Below are 21,498 nucleotides of genomic sequence, written 5' to 3'. Positions count from 1 at the left end.
GGTGTTCTAGTATTCCTGAAAATCTATGTTCTTAGGCAGAATAAGACATTATATGTAAATCACTGAAGAAGTTATTAAAAAAAAAGAGTAATGTTAAAATCAATAGCCCTCACCAAGGAAATTCTGGAAGAAAACTATAAAATGAAAGTTGTAATCTAGAACCCTTTTCTATATACTGCTCCTCATAGTGTATTTAGAAGAAGATTGTCCATATTTAGACAGGATGTCAATGGGTCTGCATCTGAGAGGCAGGAATAAAAGTCCTTGTGGTTGTAAAGTAGATATTTTACGTAACTTGCCATGCTCAGCAATGCAATGAAGAAAGAGCAAGAAATGTGGGGATGAATGGAAGAGTGTTTACAGAAAGCACTGAAGTTTCACTGTTTTGTTTTGCTTTCCAGGCTCAGATGCTGATCTCATCATTGCCCTCCCCACTGGAGTGGGATCCTGAAACTGGGTGGTGATTTAACAGCGAGCTCCATGGCAAACATAAACTCCAGTAATACCCTGTCCTCCACATTCTATCTCACAGGTATCCCCGGCTATGAGGAATTTCACCACTGGATATCCATCCCATTCTGTGTCCTCTACCTTGTTGGAATAATGGGCAACTGCACCATCCTGCATATTGTTCGGACGGACCCCAGGCTCCACGAGCCCATGTACTACTTCCTGGCCATGCTCTCCCTCACTGACATGGGCATGTCCATGCCCACAATGATATCACTCTTCAGGGTGTTGTGGTCCATTTCCAGGGAAATCCAGTTCAATATCTGTGTGGTCCAAATGTTTCTTATTCACACTTTCTCCTTCACAGAATCATCTGTGCTCTTGGCCATGGCCTTTGACCGCTATGTGGCTATCTGCCACCCTCTACGATATACTACCATTCTCACACCAAGACTTATTGCTAAAATTGGAATTGCAGCTCTGCTTAGGAGTGCCTTTGCCATGATTCCACTTCTGGCCCGGCTGGCCTTCTTTCCTTTCTGCCACTCCCACACCCTTTCTCATTCCTATTGTCTACACCAGGACATGATTCGCCTTGCCTGTGCTGACACCATGTTTAATATTATATATGGGTTGCTTCTGGTCATTGTGCTGTGGGGCATGGACTCTCTGGGTATATTTGTGTCTTATATGTGCATCCTTCAGTCAATATTAAGAATTGCATCACGTGAGGGGAGGCTTAAGGCTCTCAACACATGTGCATCCCACATCTGTGTTGTACTCATCCTTTACGTGCCTATGATTGGGCTCTCTATCGTCCATCGTTTTGCCAAACACTCTTCCCCACTCATCCATATCTTCATGGCTCATATCTACTTATTGGTCCCACCTGTGCTCAATCCAATCATCTATAGTGTGAAGACTAAACAGATCCGCCAAGGAATCCTCCATCTGCTTTTCCCCACAAAAGTCAGTTCTACTGTGATGTAGGCATGTCATCAAGGCAATGAAGGTTTCAATCTAAATGATTTAAATAATACTTATTTATGTGCTCTAGATATTTTGTCATCATAATTTCCAACAAAAGAGTAAAGAACAGAAATAGAGTCAACAGAGTATGTTGAGAAGTGGTTATAGTAGAGCTGGTGTCCATTGGGACTATACAGCTTAACATGTACTTCATAAATTCCCTTTAAATATAAATGCATTGGAGTGGAGTGTCATAGAAATCATTTCCATCTATTCCCTTCCATTTCTAATTCCAATCTTTTCCAGGGTGATTTATCTGTTAATTCTTCATTAAATATATTAAATCCATGTATCTTTGCTTCCTGATACTCTGCATTTGTCAGGGAATTTACTATTCCCCTTCTTGTAATATCAGTGTCTCTGGATATCTACTTTTCCTTCTTTCTTAACAATGAGAAAAATCTTATCTTGACATAAAGGCATTTTAGAGCTCAAAACAGAAGTTAGAAATCCTAGCAATGTATCCACATCATATTTCAAAAGTTTATATTTATGTTATACGCTACTAAGGATATTTAGTTTCCTCTGGAATAGAAAAGTACAATATGCATATTTTTTTCTTGCTCAATTTTTAGAAATAATTTTAATTTTATAAAAATTGAGATCCTGTCATTACTTAAATACTTCAGATATTATGATGTGAAGTCTATGATTATAATCCATTGGGTTAAATTCATCTTAATAATTAAGGGCATACTATTTATTTAAATGTAAAAAATATTATCTTTGGTATCCTTGGCTATGAGGAATTTCACTCATGTAGCAATATAATTCATTGGGGTGTAGCTACTTATAAATTTGTGGTAGCTGGAAACAGCTAAAGATGAAGGTCTCACAATTTTATCTAGAACTGTTTTCAACACACAAAACTATCTCTCCTTGTGATTCTGAAATTATCTGGCACCTGGCTGTGCATAGAGTTGTATAAAAATACTTGCAAATGCAACTGAATTTTCTTAGCTGGTACAGTTAAAATTGTGCAAAGCAAAAAATAAACAAAGGGGATAAATAAAACTTTAAAAACGTGTTATGGTTCCCAGTATTTATGTAATAATTAGTAATATATTTTACATATCTTGTTCTACCTAGTATAGCAACTGTGCTTCAAAGAGCTTGCTGCCTGTAGGCATGAATATTATGCTTAGCATAAAAGTGACATTAAATAATTATTGAATATATAAATAATGAAAGGAATGAATCAATTATTGAAAAAGAATGACTAGTTTGGATATAAAAAAAAAGTCTTGAAGGAAAAGATTTGACATGTCATGAACCTACATGTCACATAATAAAAGAGAGTTTACTAACTTAAAATCAGGATTTCAAATTTCAGGCACATGGAGTATATCTACAACTTATATCTGCTATCTGGTTTTAACTCAACTATGATGTTTCCACCATATTATCCTATTTCTTGATTCTAATTCTAATTACCCTTCTCCTTTTAGCACATTCACTTCAAGTAAGGGACATCAACTAAAAATAAGAAAGATGTATAAACATCATAATTAGATAATATTTGGTGTAATAAATAATTAAATAAAATTGATAGGAAAAGTAAAAATTTTGAGAATGATCATGGTATACATTGTATAAGTAATATTTAACTATTGATAATCGTTTTTATTTTTATTTTTTTAAAGATTTTATTTATTTATTTGACAGACATTGATCACAAGTAGGCAGAGAGGCAGACAGAGAGAGAGGGGGAAGCAGAGTCCCTGATGAACAGAGAGCCCGATGCCATGTGGCGCTCCATCCCAGGACCCTGAGATCATGACCTGAGCTGAAGGCAGAGGCTTTAATCCACTGAGCCACCCAGCCGCCCCTAATAATCATTTTTAAAATAAGAACTTCAAATACAAAATATGTATTTTTTTAATATTTTATTTATTTATTTGACAGAGAGAGAGAGCAAGCACAAGCAGGGGGGAGCAGCAGAGGGAGAGGGAGAAACAGACTTCCCACTGAAGGGAACCCAATGCCGGACTGGATCCCAGGACCTCAGGATTATGACCTGAGCTGAAGGCAGAAACTTAGCTAACTGAGCCACCCAAGAACCCTACAAAATATATTTTCAACCTGTGATGTTGAAGATACCTTTCCTAGCATCTATGCTTCAAAAAAAAAACCAGTGTTGTATTAGGCTTTGTTGTTGTTGTTCACAGAAATATGTTTAAGCTACTTACTGCACCTTAGATTTTGCATTTTGCATATGAATAAAGCTATTTTAAAGGAATACCTGCATAGGTAATGCAATATTTGGACACACAAATTATTATTTCCTATGTTACATTAAATTTATTACTATAATTGCATTATAATCATAACATATTTTATCAAAAACATTTAGAAAACCACATATTTTTAAATTAAGATCATTTTTCCCAAAGAATATCATTGCTGAGGAGATGAGTGATTGAATATCTGAATGGATGAATGAATGACAAGTTAGTACTATGAGTTGAGAACAGAAAGATCTTGTTCTGGAACCTTACTGAAGGCAAGCGTTCAGTCTTCTGGCAAGCAGTTGGTGCTCGAAAAACAGGAGGTCTCTTGTTCTTGCCTAGAACTATAATAATATGACTGAAACGTCTTTCTCATTTGTATATGGATTTATAAATCAGGAGGCACTCTTACTCATATTACCTTGCTTGACAAAGTCATGAGTGTCTTTTGAAAACATTCTCTGCCATCTTGCAGAATGTGTAAGTGATCCAGAAACCCAAATCATAATTCATTTTTGTATACGAATCCCCAATCACTGGGCAAAATGCAATGCAATTGTTTTCATAATGTCAAATGTTATCTTTTAGGTTATACCTTAATCCTCTTGATACTGCAGAAGACTTCTTGTTGCAAAACACAATGGCAAGAAAAAATAATAGCAGAGATCACTATCCCCTTTGTCATTAAAGTGTCCAGTATTGTCTTCTACACAAAGCATTACCACAAAATACTTCATTATCCCACTTAGTAATTCAGTTATCCAATCCGGTATCTCAAATAATAAAAACATAATTCAGTCAAAAATGTACAGTGTGGAAATGATCTGACTACACGTAGAGTCTGGAAATAGCCACATGCATTAATAAGGAGAATGATAACAATATAAATATTTTGAAGGCACTCCATCAACTACTTCAACTACTAGACCATGTATATGTTTATATTATGTTCATGATACTCATTTTTATTGTCTGATGCCAGGGAAAATTTTAACTCTTTTATTAATCAACGGGTGGACATTTTATATGGGATAAAAGGTATTACATTCCAGGAATTTTGCCAGATAGATTTATAGATGATAACGTTTGTCCCAGGTAATATAGAATGCAATTAGCAAGAAGGTTTGGGGTGTGAAAAGCTACACTAGGAAAATTACATGTGCTTTTTTATTTAAAGAGCTAAATGAATCCAGTGAACATAATCCTGCTGGTTTGCTGTGATTTTTTTTTTTTTTTGAGAATTTCGTTGACAAAATTTCATCCCCATTAACCAGAATGTTAAGTGATGTGACAGATTAATGCAGTTTTAGCAACCTGACCCAAGATGGGGCAATTAGCCTGACTTTCTCCTTCCTGAGTCATCAGTACTCAAATTCTTTGCATGTCATGCCACTCCTCAGATCCTGCTTTTTTGTTTACTTAACCCAATCAAAATAACTTTCTATTGTGTGTAAAAATATCTTTATTGCAACAAAGTATTGAAGGAGATATGAAACAAACAAGCTAAGTGAAAGAGTAAAGGAAGGAAGTATTTAAAGAATATGCCCTATACAATACATAAGGACATATTAGGGCATTTGTTACTTAGAATTATTAGCATTCAGTATTTTTTTAATGATTATTTATTTATTTATTTGTCAGAGAGAGAGAGAGAACACGAGCAAGCAGAGTAGCAGGCGGAGGCAGAGAGAGAAGCAGGCTCCCCACTGAGCAAGGAGCCCAATGCAGGACTCAATCCCAGGACCCTGAGATAATGACCTGAGCCGAAGGCAGCAGCTTAACTGACTGAGCCACCCAGGCATCAATGACAATCAATGCTAAGATTGCCCATAGCAAACTGACATTAAGAGAGGCATTTTGTAGTACAAAATGGATATTTCACTCATCTATGCTATTATAGTGACTCCACTGATTATTACCTTAATATGTTGAGATACCCTTTCATGGTACTGGAGCAGTTGCCTGACACCTTCCTTTTTACCCTTTGCTGGGAAGGCAGCATTGAGAAATGTGAGTATTTTAAGTTCTATCCAGAGGTTAGGTGTTCTGGGGATAGATCTGCCTGGGTTGATTCACACTTGACATTTAAGTCTGATCCTCTACCCTGAACTCATCTATTCTTTGTTGCTTCATAACCCTTGGGTCATTTTGGTTGGTTACAAAGCCCTAGGACACGCATCCTTATCTCCTTTGTCTTTACCCCATAAACAATGGGGTTCATGGTAGGTGGCACCAGTAAGTAGAGGTTTGCCAGGAGGATAAGGACGTGTCTGGGTACATGATTTCCAAAGCGATGGGTAAAGAAGGAAAAGAAGGCCAGAGTATAAAATATCAAGATGACACATATATGAGCTCCACATGTTCCAAAGGCCTTAGTCCGGGCTTTCTTGGAAGGCAGCTGGAAGACTGTTCTCAGGATTAGCCAGTAGGACAGGGAGATGAGCACAAAGTCCAGCCCTGTGGTGAGGAGAGCAGCGGTGAGTCCATAAATGCTATTAAGGGCATAGCTATTACAGGCTAACTTGGCAATGCCCATGTTCTCACAGTAGGTATGGTGGATGACATTGCTCCGACAGAAATGCAGCCGGAAAATGAGGAGGACACCAGGAGTGACCACAGCCACACTCCGAGCCAGCAGAGCCAGGCCCACCTTGCTGATGAGAGAGCCTGTAAGTAGGGTTGCATAATGGAGTGGTGCACAGATAGCCACGTAGCGATCAAAAGCCATTACTAAGAGAACAGCAGACTCAGAGAGGAACAGGGCATGAACAAAAAACATCTGTGTGAGACATGCAGGATAAGTTGATGGGGAAGGGCCCTGCCAGAAGATAATAAGCATTTTGGGCACTGTGACAGTACAAAGGAGAACATCATTGAGTGCCAGCATGGCCAGGAAAAGATACATGGGTTCATGGAGGTTCCTGTCCCAGGCCACCACTGCCATAACCAGGCCATTTCCTATCACAGCCAAAAGGTACATGAAGCTGAAGGGGATGGAGATCCAGATTTGGAAGTCTTCTAATCCTGGGACTCCAGTCAACAGAAAGGCACTGAGGTGAGTGGATGTAGAATTACATGGTCTTACGGACAGGTGTCCCAAGTCTGTTACATGATGGAGAGAAAATAGGTAGAGTGCACACTAGTAGAAAACAAATCTTTATTCTTTTATCCTAGTGACAACCTAACCATTAATTTTGACATGGCGAACTGGAAGGAAAATAAAATGGTCTGAGAAAAGCTATTAATTATCTGAATAAGGATGCCTGAATAGCTCAATTGGTAGAGCATGTGACTCAATCTCCAGGTTTTGAGTTCAAGCCTCAATTTTGGGCTTAGAGCTTACAAACAAAATAAAACAAAACTCAGAGAACAGCAACCAACAAAGCACACACACACAAAACCCCCACCAAAACAAACAAACAAATAAATAAATTATTTAAAAAATCCTGAATGATTATAAGCAAAAATCACCTCTCTTATGGATTATCTAGTTCTTTCTGAAAAAAAAAATTAAATCAGAATAATAAGGGTTGAAATCTTTGTGTAAACCTAATTGTTATAACCACATCATGTATGTATATGTCTTTTGAACTTTTAACCATGTTATGTGTATAATTTTTGTCTACCTAATAATAAAAAAATAATTAATTAAATACAGAAAAGTCGTTTTCTCTTTCCTTTTTCTCTGTAACATTACATAGAAGTCTGGAGATGGTTAATATTCCATTCTTTGACAAAAATCTTAAGGGGAGGTCATGGGTTCGATGACAGACTGATACATAATGGGCCAGTATAAAGCTTCCAAGTCTTGTTTCCCATCCTGATAATCTGAGAGATGTTTCCTTACCCTACACTTTTGCTATAGTAAAGAAAAAGTTTTACTCATCTGCCTCTCATTTGAACTCTTGAAGACAATGAACATTTAAACATGAAGTTTAAACTGCTATGCCAAAGTTGTAGCATCATTCAGATCCTAACAAGCACTCTCAAGGATCATGAAGTAGAATCAAGGAAGACACTAAAAATCCAGAGTACAGAGTGTTCTCTTTCAGAACAAGACAGTCACTGAAGATGTCAAAGTCCATTATCATTCAACAGCTATCATTGAAAGACCCTTCTACAGAGCAGAGTTATTTCGATTTTCATACTCACCAACCAAAGAATAAGATAACATTTTAGCAACTTTTTAAAGTAACAGTAGTTCTTACTTTTAATCTATCAAAAAACTATAATATAAAAATAGCTTTCTCTAAAAAGTCCCTCCAATATAAAATTATTCTTTTCCCAAGTCAATAAAATATTAATTCAATTAGTCAAGTTTGTAATTAAGGGCAATATTTTTGGCAAAGGCACAAAGTATGTTTAGAAACGCTTTTGACTGCAATTCTTGAGAAGTTTCAAAGTGATAGACAAAGGGTACACTTTTCATATGGCCCTGTCACACCATCCCTTAGATCGAAAGCTACACTGTATTACATTATGTCTATTATCCCTGTAATTGTTAATTGAAACCTTTTTCAGATTATCTCTACCATTCACAATAAAAAGGGTATATTTTCATATGAATTAACACATATTTATTCTATTCTCCCTCACACTGTCTTCTCTCTCTCTCTCTCTCTCGCATATGAAATTGAAATAAGAAAGAAAAGACAAATTTTTTCATCAAAGGGAAAACACATGGAAGGGATGAAATTGTCTTTTTTTTTTTTTTTTTTAATGTATTTGACAGAGAGAGAGATCACAAGTAGGCAGAGTGGCAGGTAGAGGGGGAGGGCGAAGCAGGCTCCCTGCTGAGCAGAGAGCCTGATGCAGGGGTTTATCCCAGGACACTGAGATCATGACCTGAGCCGAAGGCAGAGGCTTTAAGCCACTGACCCACCCAGGCGTCCTGGGATGAAATTATTTTTAATGCAACTCTGAGAGCTATTTTTTTGAATGGTTATCCTGTTAAAAATATGGAGGCAACACAATTTTATTAGCCTGGTAAGTTTGTGGCTTTGCTGCTGCTGCTGCTGCTGCTACTGCTGCTGCTGCTTCTGCTGCTTTATCTTTTTTTATTGTGTTATGTTAGTCACCATACAGTACATCATTAATTTTTGAGGTAGTGTTCCAAAGATTCATTTTTTGCATATAACACCCAGTGCTCCATGCAATCTGTCTCTCCTTAATACCCATCACCAGGCTTTGCTTCTTTTATCTGGTATCTCTCAACAGTGCCTGATTTTGCTGTGTAACAACCACACAGACTATCACCATATTTGGATAGAAGTCATATCACATATCAGCACAGGGATGGGCAGTGTAGCAGTAATGGTAAAAATAATAATTGGAAATACATATTAATGGTTGCAGTGTGCTAAAGCATTTTCCTAAAACCTATGCTAATCAGTTTACATGGATTATCCAATTTAATGGTAACAGCTACTATAAGAAATAACTATCATTAGTGTCCTAATTTTACACAGAAGACAACTCAGGTACCTGAGGACCTTCCTAAGATCGTATTACTAAGGGGTGTGTAAAGTCTGTTTGCAAATCAGGGATCCTAACTGCAGCACCCACAATTTTAACCATGAAACTATTCTAACTTACCTTTCAGATGCATGGTTTTTCAAGATCAAGGTAGATGTTGAATTTCCTCTTAGCACACAGTGATATTCTTAGGTGTTAGGTAAAAATGTCATGTCTGTTTATAGGGATTTAGAGAATGTGTGTGTGTGTGTGTGTGTGTGTGTGTGTGTGTGCAAATAAATATCTATACTTGTATTGTACATAGATCTTTACAACAGCAACTCAAGGACTAACCTCTGGGACAAGAAGTCTTTTGGGTATTTCACATGCTAAGTGATTGCTTTGGCACTTGAGACCCACAGTTAGTATATGGATTAGTAGACTGAACCTATCTTTAATACTTATGAAATTATATTTCCCAATTTTGAACAGCATTGGATAATTTTCCATGTCCAGCCAAGTCTCTGAGCAACATTTCTACACTTTTTTGCTAGTTCACTATGTAGCCCTTAAACAGAACTAAAAAAATAAGGTTTCCTGAGTTAATCTACTGGAACATGGATGTCTTCTAAGACAAAGCCTAACTATTGAGACTATTTCAATACATGTCTATGCATGACAAAGTGTCCTTTAGTGAGATATTTTGAGGTTTTTCAAAGGAAAAAGCATGGCAATATATTTGAATAACTCCCATTTCTCAAATAAAAGTTTATAAGTTAACACATATTGCTTGATAGAGCAGTTTGAGGTCTACAAAAAAATAATCAGAAAGTACACAGCCCACATATGATCCCTTCTCCTCACCCACCCAGTTTCCCCTATTAACACTTCACATTGCTGTGATATATGCGTCATAGTTCATAAGCCAGCATTGCCACATTTTTATTAGCTAAAGTCAGTAGTTTACATAAGACCTCTCCCTTTAGGTTGTACATTGTATGGATTTTGACAAGTATATAATGACATGTATGCACCTTTATAGTATCATACACAACAGTTTCACTGTCCTACAAATCCGTTGTGTTCCACCTCACTCTAAGCCCTCTGACAACCACTGATATTCTGTCTCCATAGTTTTATTTTTTTACACAGTGTCCTGCAGTTGGAAACATGTTGTAATTGTGCCCTTTTGAATCAGCTTTTCTTTTCTTTTATCTTCTTTTATTTTTTTTCTTTTCATCATCATTAGTGTACTCTTTAATCCCCATAAAGTATTTCACCTTTCCTCCTACCCACTTACCCACTGGTTCTCTATAAAGAGTCTGTTTGGTTTCTCTTTCTCTTTCTTTTTGTTTCCTCTTTGATCATCTGTTTTCTTTCTTAAATTCTACATATGAGTGAGCTTATAGAGTGTTTGTGTTTCTCTGAGTTATTTCACTTAACATTATACTCTCTAGTTCCATCCATGTCATGGCAAATGGTAAGATTTCATTCTTTTTTATGGCTGAATGAGATATCTCATTAGTCATGTGATATATCTAAATATCTACATCTATTATGTAGATATAGATATAATCATAAAATGTTATGCATTCACCTATTGATGGACACTTGAGCAGCTTCCATAGATCAGATATTGTGAATCATGCTGCGATATGTATAAGGGTACATGCATCTCTGAATTAACATTTCTGTATCTGGGGGATAAATACCCACTAGCACAATTCCTGGATCTTAGGTAGTTCTATTTTTAATTTTTTGAGGTACTTACACACTGTTTTCCACTGTGGATTTACTAGTTTGCATTCCCTACAAAGTGCAAGAGGTTTCCTCTTCCTCCACATCTTTGCCAACACTTGCTTCTTATGGTTTTGATTTTAACCATTCTGAGCTGTGAGGTGATATCTCACTGTAGTTGTGATGTGCATTTCCCTGATGATGAGTAGCATTGAGCATCTTATTTTCATGTGTATATTGGCCATCTGGCTGCCTTCCTTACAGAAATGTCTGTTCATGTGTTTTGCCCATTTTTAAATAGATTATTTTTGGGTGGTGTTGAGTTGTATCAGTTCTTTATATATTTTGGATAGTAACCTTTTATCTGATATCTCATTTACAAATATGTTCTTCCATTCAGTAGGTTTCCTTTAAGTTTTGTTGATGCTTCCTTCACTGTACAGAAACTTTTTATTTTGATGTAGTCTGAATAGTTTATTTTTACTTTTATTTCCCTTGCATCAGGGGACCTATCTAGAAAAATGTTGCTGTGGGTGATGTCAGGGAAATTAATGCCTGGACTCTCTTTAAAGATTTCTGTACATTGACTTTGTATTCTGTGACTTTATCAAGTTCATTTATCAGTCCTAATGGCAGAATCCTTAGGGTTTTGGTGGAGTCCTTCAGTTTTTCTCTATATAGTATCATGTCATCTACAAATAGAGTTTTACCTCTTCCTTATCAATTTGGATGCCTTTTGTTTCTTTATGTTGTGTAATTGCTGTGGCTAGGACTTCCAGTACTATGTTGAATAAAAGTGGTGAAAGTGGACAACCTTATCGTGTTTCTGACGATAAGGGGAAAACTTTCTGTTTTTCATCATTGAGTATGAGGTTAGCTGCGGTTTTTCATATAAAGCCTTCATTATGTTGAGGTAAGTTCTTTCTACACCAACTTTTCAGTGCTAGAGGGTTTTTATCATGAATAGATATGGTTTCATCATGGATGGAATGGCTATACTTTGTCATTTGGTTTTTCTGCATCTAATGAAATGATTATATGGTTTTTATACTTTGTCTTATTAATATGACATATCCCTTTGATTGTTTTCAGAATATTGACCACCCGGCATACCAGGAATAAATTTCACTTGTTTGTGGTGTATGATTTTTTAAAATATATTTTTGAGGGGTACCTGGGTGGCTCAGTGGGTTAAGCCTCTACCTTCGGCTCAGGTCATGATCTCAGTGTCCTGGGATCAAGCCCTGCATCATGCTCTCTGCTCAGCGGGGAGCCTGCTTCCCCCTCTCTCTTTGCCTGCTGCTCTTGCCTACTTCTGATCTCTCTCTCTGTCAAATAAATAGGATCTTAAAAAAAAAAAAAAGAAGAAAATCCAAAACAAATTTTAAAAACATTATATATATATATATGTGTATATATATATATACATATTTTTTAATGTTGTCTGCCAATATTTTGTTGAGGATTTTTGCATCTCTCCTCAGGAGAGATATTGCCTGCAGTTCTCTTTTTTGTGGTGTCTTTATCTGGTTTTGGTATCAGGGTGATATTGGCCTCATAGAATAAATTTGGAAGTGTTCCTTTATCTTCTAGTTTTTGGAATAATTTGAGAAGAATAGATATTAACTCTTCTTTAACAGTTTGGTAGAATTCACCTGGGACACACTCTAGTTCTGGACTTTTCTTGGTGGGAGGTTTTCTGTTTTTTGGTTTTTTGTTTTACTTAATTTTGTTTTTTACTGATTCAATTTCATTGCACTTAATTTGGTCTGTCCAAATTTTCTATTTCTTACTGCTTTAATTTTGGTCATTTGTATATTTCTAGGAATTTACCCATTGACCCTATGTTATTCAATTTGTTGACATATACATTTTCATATTTTGTTGCAATCGTTTATATTTCTGAAGTGTTTATTGTTATTTCTTGTCTTTCATTAGTGATTTTTTATTTTTTTAATTTGGGTCTTTTCTGTCTCCTTTCTTTCTTTTCATGAATCTGGCTAGAGAGTTATGAATATTGTTTATCTTTACAAAGAACCAGCTCCTAGTTTCATTTATCTGGATTTTTTTAAAGTTCCATATTTTTTTAAGGTTTTATTTATTTGTTTGTTTAAGAGAGAAGGAGATAGAAAAAGAGAGAGAAAGAGCAGGGGGCGGGGAGGAGAGGGAGAGGGACAAGCAGACTCTGTGATGAGCACAGAGCCCCATGTAGGGCTTAATATCTCCACCCCTAGATAATGACAGAGCTGAAACCAAGAGTTTGACAGTCAACCAACTGAGGCACCCAAGCACAACTGAACCACCCAGGTGCTCCTCTTTTTAATTTAATTTAATTTTTTTTAGTTTCTATATCATTTATTTCTGTTCTAATCTTTATTTATTTTCTTTTTCTGGGTCTTGGTTGTGTTTGTTCTTCTAGCTCCTTTAGGTTGGAAGACAGGTTACTTGAGATTTTTCTTGCTTCTTGAGGTAAGCCTGTATTGCTATAAACTTCCCTCTTAGAATCACTTTTACTACATTCCAAACATTTTGGAACTTTGTGTTTTCATTTTCATTTGTTTCCATGTATTTTTTTTCTTCTTTTATTTTTTGGTTGATCTATTCATTGTTTAGTAGCATGTTATTTAATTTCCATGTATTTGTGGCCTTTCCAGATTTTTTTTCTTGTGGTTGACTTCTACTTTCATAGGGTTGTGATCAGAAAAGATGAATTGTACTATTTCAATTTTGTGAAAGTGTTTGAGACGTGCTTTTAGGCTTAATCTGTGATCTATCCTGGAGAATGTTTTATGTGCACTTGAAAAGAATGCATATTCTTCTGTTTTAGAGTGGAATGTTCTCAAATGTATATTAAATCCATCTGGTCGTTGGACACTTGGATGGCTCAGTGGGTTAAGCCTCTGCCTTTGGCTCAGGTCATGATCTCAGAGTCCTGGGATGGAACCCCGCCACGAGCTTTCTGCTCAGCAGGGAGACTGCTTCCCCACACTTCTCTCTGCTGACCTCTCTGCCTACTTGTGATCCCTGTCTGTCAAATAAATAAATAAAATATTTTTTTAAAAATCCATCTGGTCCAGTTTCTCAGTCAAGACCACCATTTCCCTTATTTTCTCTTTGGATGATCTGTCCATCAATGTAAGTGGGGTATTAAAGTCCCTTACTATTATTGTATTATTATCAGTTACATTATTGACGTTTTTTAGTAATTGTTTTATATATTTGAGTGCTCCCATATTGGGTGTATAAGTATTTACAACTATTATATTCTCTTGTTAGATTGTTTCCTTTATTGTTCCATAGTGTCCCTCTTTGTCTCTTCTTACAGTCTTTGTTTTAAAGTCTATTTTGTCCAATATAAGTACAGCTACCCTAGTTTTCTTTTGACATCCATTTGCATAACAAATATTTCTCCATCCCCTAACTTTCAATCTGTAGGTGTCTTTCAGTCTGATATGTGTCTCTTTTAGGCAGCATATAGGTGGGTCTTGTTTTTTAATCCACTCTGTAATCCCATGTCTTTCTATTGGAGCATTTATTTCATTTTCATTCAAAGTAATTACTGATTGGTATGTATTTATTGACATTTTGCTACTTGTTTTGTGGTTGTTTCTATAGATTTTCTGTGATCTTTTTCTCTTGCTCTCTTTCATGGTTGGCTTGTTTTCTTTAGTAATACACTTAGATTATTTTCTCTTTATTCTTTGCATATCTACTACTGGTTTTTGATTTGTCGTTACCATCTTCTGCATATTGCAGTCTGTATTAAGTTGATGGTTGTTTAAGTTTGAACCTATTCTTCTCTCTCCACCATGTTTTAGGTATATGATATGATATTTTACATTCTTTTTTCTTATGGATCCCTTGATATATTTGTATAAAAATATTTTTATTGATTTTGTGGTTTTTTGTTTTTGTTTGTTTTTGGCTTTTTATACTTTCACTTATGGTCTTTCCTTTTTGCTCAAGTGTCCCCCTTAATATTTCTTGTAGGGATTGTGTAACAGTCATGAACATAATGAACTTTTTCTTAAAGAAAAACTTCAAGAGTTTTTCTGAGAAACTCTTTATCTCCCCTTCTAGTCTGAATAATAGCCTTGCTGAAAGGAGTACTCTTGGGTGTAGATTTTTCCCTTTCAGCACTTTGAATATATTTGAATATATTGAATATATTTGAATATGCCACTTCCTTCTGGCCTGCAAAGTTTTTGCTGAAAAATCTGCTCATAGCCTTATGGTGTCTCCTCTTATAGGTAACTGTGTTCTTTTCTCTTGCTGGCTTTTTTTTTTTTTTTTAATGATTTTATTTATCTATTTGAGAAAGGAAGAGTGAGAGAGCACAAGTAGGGAGAGCAGCAAAGGGAGAGGAAGAAGCAGAAACACGCTCCCCGCCTAGCAGGAAACCTGATTTGGGGCTCAATCCCAGGGCCCTGGAATCATGACCTAAGCCGAAGGCAGATGATTAACTGACTGAGCCACTCAGGTGCCCCTCTCTTGCTGCTTTAAAGTTCTTCCTTTATCATGGCTTTCTGCCATATTATTTACTCTTTGTATTGATATGGACCTCTTTCTTTTGAATTTCTGGGGGGATCTCGGTGCCTCCTGGATCTAGATATCTTTTTCCTTTCAAAAATTTCGGAAGTTTCAGCTATTATTTCTTCAAATAAAATTTCAGGCCCCCCCCCTTTACTCTCTTCTTTTTCTGGCATCCCTATAATGTGGATGTCATTATGGTTGATGGAGTCCCTGAGCTCCCTAAAACTATTTTCAATTTGCATAATTTTCTTTCCTCTCCTTTGCTCAGCTTGACTACTTTCCATTACTTTGTTTTCTAGGTCACTAATTCATTCCTCTGCTTTACTAGCCTGCTATTTTTTCCATCAAGTGTATTTTTAATTTCATTTATTGTGTTCTTCAACTCTGATTGGTTTTTTTTTTTTATCTTCGTGTTAAGGTCTCACTGATGTTCTCTACTCTTCTCAAATCCAGTGAGTATCTTTATGAGCATTACATTAAATTCTATATCAGGCAAATTACTTGTATCTGCTGTGCTTAGTTGTCTGCTGTGGTTTTTTCCCTATTCTTTCATTTGGGACATAATTCTCCATCTCCTCCTTTTGTCTCACTCTAAGTTTGCTTTTCTGTGTTAAAAAGTCATCTACTTCCACTGCTCTTTAACAATGATAGCTTTATGAAGGAGAGGTCCCATAGTATCCTGCAGTGCAGTGTCTCCTGTTCCCTAGGATCTGGCACTTCAGGGAGTGTCTCCTATGTTGTATGTACTCTGCTGTTGAGTCTTGACCTCTTTTTCTTTAATTCTAGTTATCTGCAGTGGCTCTCTTTTTCTATTGTGGCTAGTGCTTTGTCACCAGCTTGGATAGGTGTGTTTTAACAAGGTGTGCAGCAGTCTGCTTGCAAAATGAGACCTGCCCCTGCCACCAAGAGAACTGAGGTCATGCAAAACATGTGGATTGGGAGATAGGGTATTGTCTTTTATTTGAGTTGGTCTTCTGGAAGAGGAGAACAACAGTGTAGGGACTAAAGTGAGCATGCCTGGGAAGGGCAGATGTGTCAAAGAACAGGAGAAGCAGAGCTTGATAAAAAGCAAGTTAGGTAGCAAGTGATAGCATTGTCTTGGTCCTCAGGTGACCCTGGTTTATGCTGGGGAACAGAGGAGGGAAATGGCGCCTGCCAGCATCTTTGTTCCTGCAGGGGCTTCCAGATGACCTAACTCTCTGAGGTGTGCTCTGAGACTGAAAAACAAAAAACAAACAAACAAACAAACAAAAAACAACACTCTTCTTCCCACCGACTCCTAGTGTTTCTCAAATTGCTGTTTCTGTGTTGTCTGCATGCACTATTTGTATGGCTGTCTCTTTTTCTTTTTTTCATTTTTTTAAAATTAATTTATTTATTTTCAGAAAAACAGTATTCATTATTTTTTCACCACACCCAGTGCTCCATGCAATCCATGCCCTCTATAATACCCACCACCTGGTACCCCAACCTCCCACCCCCCTGCCACTTCAAACCCCTCAGATTGTTTTTCAGAGTCCATAGTCTCTCATGACTCACCTCCCCTTCCAATTTACCCCAACTCCCTTCTCCTCTCTAACACCCCTTGTCCTCCATGATATTTATTATGCTCCACAAATAAGTGAAACCATGTGATAGTTGACTCTCTCTGCTTGACTTGTTTCACTCAGCATAATCTCTTCCAGTCCGGTCCCTGTTGCTACAAAAGTTGGGTATTCGTCCTTTCTGATGGAGGCATAATACTCCGTAGTGTATATGGACCACATCTTCCTTATCCATGTATGGCTGTCTCTTTAAGAACAGGGACTCCAATTCTAATACCCTCCAGGCTCTCCCACAACCCAGCATGCTGATTTTTTTTTTTAATTCCGGGTTTTAAGTGTCACTGGTTATTAAGAACTCACAAAATTTGTCCCCTCTTGCTTTCAAAGACAAAGGTTGTGGGAATCCATCCTCCCTTTTGAGGGCTCCCTGGTGTGAAAGTCTATTTTCTATCCTGTTTCATGCTACCGGCTCCATCCCCACCATAGATGATGAAGGTCAATTTCACTTCCAAACTAGATCTTTGCCCTTCTATTTTTTGATGGGGGCTTTTCTCTACCTTTATTTTGGAATTTGTTCTGCCAGTCTTTGGATCACTTTCTCTGTTATTTACATGGATATAGCTGTTATCTAGTGGTATCCCTGGGATGAGGAGAACCTAGGGTCCTTCTACTCCACAATCTTTCTAGCTTTCTGTCTCCTTTTACTTAGCAGAAGCATTTAAGTTTCTTTAAATCAAGAGGTAGCTTTATAAAAAGGGATTCAAGTGAGTAGTTTGAACATAACATGGACCTAATCTCTCTCTGTCTTCTCCAGTTCTCAGTTTTGCTTCTTTACCATTAGTTCCATTATTAGTAGGTATCCTTTTCAAAAGACCAAGGAGAAAATTCTTAAGAATGTTTATGTCAGCATAACTTAGCATCAAGGAAATACAAACCAAAACCACAATAAGATACCACCTCTCGCCAGTCAGAATGGTTAAAATTAACAAGTCAGGAAACAATAAATATTGGTGAGAATGCAAAGAAGAGAACTCTCTTACACTGTTGGTGGGAATGCAAGCTGGTATAGCCACTTTGGAAAACAGTATGGAGGTTCCTCAAGATGTTAAAAATGGAGCTACCCTATGACCCAGTGATTGCTTTATATCCTTGTACTTTCAACTCTAGCCATTTAAATGGATATTCAAGATATCTATGAAATATAGGTAGATCACTTTATGGTACCTGTTTCAAACCTGTATTGCCTCTTTGTGCCACAATGTTCAGGAGGTGGGGTGGTGTATCTATTTTGGATGTCCATGCCTTTTAACTCTGCATCTGTAGAACTGAGCCTAGTACCTGCCAAATAGTTGTTGAAAGAATGTATGAATGATATCTAGGATTCATAAAGTAGAAATGAAAATATTGCTTCTTATGACTTTCATTCTGCTATTTGGTAGTTTTTCAAGACATCTTGCCTGGACTGAACTGCTGCTTGAATGTAGATAAAGAATGTAGATAAAGGAAACATGGAGAAATAGAAAGCAGAATTGCTATGATTTAGACAAGGAAAACCCAGCAGAGATAGAGATAGGAATAGGCACATTGAAAGATTGACTGGAATGGTTATTTATTGATTTGGCATTGTCAGAATGATTTACTATGACTTAATAACAAGTATGTGACTTTGCAGTACTAAATATATTGATGATATCAAATATTTAGCAAGGATATCTTCTGTGATATGTTATGGGAATATATGACTTTAAGTTTATACTATCCTTGAAGACTTGTGGAACCTCACGCTGTTATTGCATACTGCTATTTAGTGTTTCATAATATTCCAAGACTCTATCAAGGAGAATGGAACTAATTGGTCACATAACTGTTTCATTTTTACTTTTTCTTTTTCATACTTACCATTGTGTTTCTTCGTTTCTTGGATGTTATCACAGCTCTCATGCAACTAGTTTTAGCTCTCCAATCTCCCTGTAATATACTAAGCTAAGAGATGGCGGTTCTGTTCCCCAAATAAATCTAATACCATTACATATATACAGATCACATCAAGCTGATATGCATTAAAAACACTAATCTTTAATAACAACGTGGAGTCAAGAAATTTTCTAAATTTAGACTTGTAAATTAGACTTGTAAGTAAACCTGTAAATTATTCCTCAAGTTATTATATTTTAAGCTTTAGAGTATGTTTTTGAGGTTAATAAATCAATAATTTAGAAATAATGGATTTTAATCTCAATAACCTTGAGTTTATTGACTGAGGCTAATACTATTCTTTTTTTTTTTTTTTTCCCAAGAGGAAAGATACTTTGTCATTTTCCTGTCCTTCTACCAAAATTTTATCCTACACCAGTCATTTCCAGGGACCTTCCTCAGTCTTAGTATGGCTTATTTGAAGGGCAGAGAATTAACCCACTCTTGGATTCAAGTACATCTATACCAAAATGTATTTAAGAAGAGGAAATTTCCCAGTGGGTTTCCAGCCTCCCCTTATTGTACATTTTATTGTTGGTCTCTCTTATAGTAGTACATTTGGAGAAGTATCTAGGAAACTATACTTCTCAGTGGCTCCTAAATGGTTCATTAGAGTGCAGCTCTTTTGTCTTTCTAGATATCCACGGTACTGATATTCAGGACTTCCCCCAGGAAGTCTGCTGGTAGTATCCTCAACCACAGAGCTGTTTCTCCTTTCCTTTCCCAGTCCCATGGTACTGAGTCACTCTCAGAATGTCAAAGCTGGGACTATGTCTCTCCACTACAGGAGTTCAGTGGCACAGGGTTCACGGCAACCTGGCTAATGCCCTAAAAGCTCTTTCCTTCCGAAACAGGGAAGGTTCCTTCCAAGGGGCTAGGGGAAGTCATGCAGACAAGTTCTGCAATGGGCCACAGAAAGACTCTTTCATGACTGAGAAATGTTTGGCCCTATCCCAGTGCAAGTTCTTCAGATTCTGAATGCTCCATCCTAGGCTGAGGCAAGCCTAAAATGCATGGGGGGAAAGAGGATCTTTAAAGAATTATCTCATTCTGATCTCTAGAACTGACCACTTAGAACTCAAACAAGGCAAAATCTTATGCTCTCTATGTTAGAACGAATATTTGAGACTGGAAGGCTTTCCACGCAGTGTATCAGGAGAAAGGGAAGCACAATCACTGGAATCAGCAACATAAACATTAGGCGCTATAAGACTATAGGTGTTTCTGTGTTTCTGAAATTTAATATCTAAAGCAGAAGTTACAAAAATATGAAAAAGGAGGATTTGTGTACCATGCTAAGAAATTTCAACCCTCTTATCAGTGGCATGTGGTAGCATTTCTCCTTCTGTGTCTGACACATTTCACTAACATAATGTTGTCCACATTTATCCATATTCTCACAAAGGACAGAATTATCTTCTTTTTAAAGGTAGAATAAAGGGCACCTGGGTGGCTCAGTCACTTGAATATATAACACCTGATCTCATCTCAGATCTTGATTTTAGGGTTCTGAGTTGAAGCCATACATTGGGCTCTTCGCTGGGTGTAGAGCCTACTTAAAACAAAAAATAAACGTGGTATAATATTCCATTATAGGTGTCTGCTGTAATTTGTTTATCCATGTCTGTTAATGAACACTTAGGCTGAACACAGGTTAGTCTGTCTTGGCTATTGTGAATAGTACTGCAGTGAACATGAGAGTGCAAGTATCTCTGTTTTCATTTCCTTTGAATAAGTACCTAGAAATGGGATTGCTGGATCATACAGTCATTCTTTTTTTAACTTTTATTTAAAAAAGATTTTGTTTAACTGAGGGAGAGAGACAGAGAGAATGAGCTAGAGAGAGAAGGAGCAGGGGGAAGAGGGAGAAAGAAGCATTCTTTCCACTGAGTGAGGAGCCTGATGCTTGGCTCAATCGTGGAACTCCTGGACCATGACCTGAGTTGAAGGCAGATGCTTAACTGACTTAGTCACCCAAGCATCTGAGAAGGATTATATACATTTTTATTCTACACATCCTTTAATGAATCTGTGTTAAATTTCTAATGGGGAAAAATAGAGGAGGAGGAAGGCTCAATATCATAGATTCAGTTGCCTTTCGCCTCACCCCTAGGAAGGAGAAAAAGTCCAGAATCACTCCATTATATTTTGCTATAAGGACTGTTACTTGAAGAATCTAAACAATAAATATGCTACCAGAATTTTAGGTAGAGGTGTGTCTAAATGGAAATAAAATATTGATGAACTGAAGGTCATAATCTTCATATGGCTTTAAGAATATTTCAATAAGATGCCAAGACAGGTGTTCTCATGCCCATAATGGCTATGATTATCCTACAGCAAAATTTCAGGAATGTCAAATTTTTTTTGACAAAAACTAGTTCTATCTTGCTTCTTGCATTAAAAAGCCTCTTAAGTTCTTTAATACTTAAATTTTCTTTAAACAGCAAAATGTTTTAGATATTATTCAGATTATAAACTGTTTCACACATAAGAAATACAATTACCCTTTTGACATTAAAACATTCCAGTGAGTAAATCCAAAGCTT

General features: G+C 36.7%; 2 protein-coding genes across 2 annotated transcripts; one reads left to right on the top strand and one right to left on the bottom strand.

Annotated features, from left to right (window-relative positions):
* The first annotated feature begins 480 nt into the window (after positions 1-480).
* Positions 481-1,543, top strand: LOC101676767 (olfactory receptor 51L1-like). The gene has a single exon (XM_004768260.2). The coding sequence runs from the start codon at positions 481-483 to the stop codon at positions 1,438-1,440; it is 960 nt and encodes a 319-aa protein (XP_004768317.1). The 3' UTR covers positions 1,441-1,543.
* A 4,307-nt stretch (positions 1,544-5,850) lies between these two features.
* On the bottom strand, positions 5,851-9,315 carry LOC101677055 (olfactory receptor 52Z1-like). Its single transcript, XM_004768261.2, has 2 exons — positions 9,303-9,315; positions 5,851-6,809 (listed from the first exon to the last, which is right to left on the bottom strand). The coding sequence occupies exons 1-2, from the start codon at positions 9,313-9,315 to the stop codon at positions 5,851-5,853; spliced, it is 972 nt and encodes a 323-aa protein (XP_004768318.2).
* Between the last annotated feature and the right edge of the window lie 12,183 nt (positions 9,316-21,498).

The sequence above is a fragment of the Mustela putorius genome, unplaced genomic scaffold, assembly GCF_011764305.1.
Source record: "Mustela putorius furo isolate JIRA1106 unplaced genomic scaffold, ASM1176430v1.1 tig00003987_pilon_pilon_pilon, whole genome shotgun sequence".
NCBI classification, from domain to species: domain Eukaryota; kingdom Metazoa; phylum Chordata; class Mammalia; order Carnivora; family Mustelidae; genus Mustela; species Mustela putorius.
The sequence above is the reverse complement of the archived record's forward strand: the minus strand, read 5'-3'. Positions and strand labels throughout refer to the sequence as shown.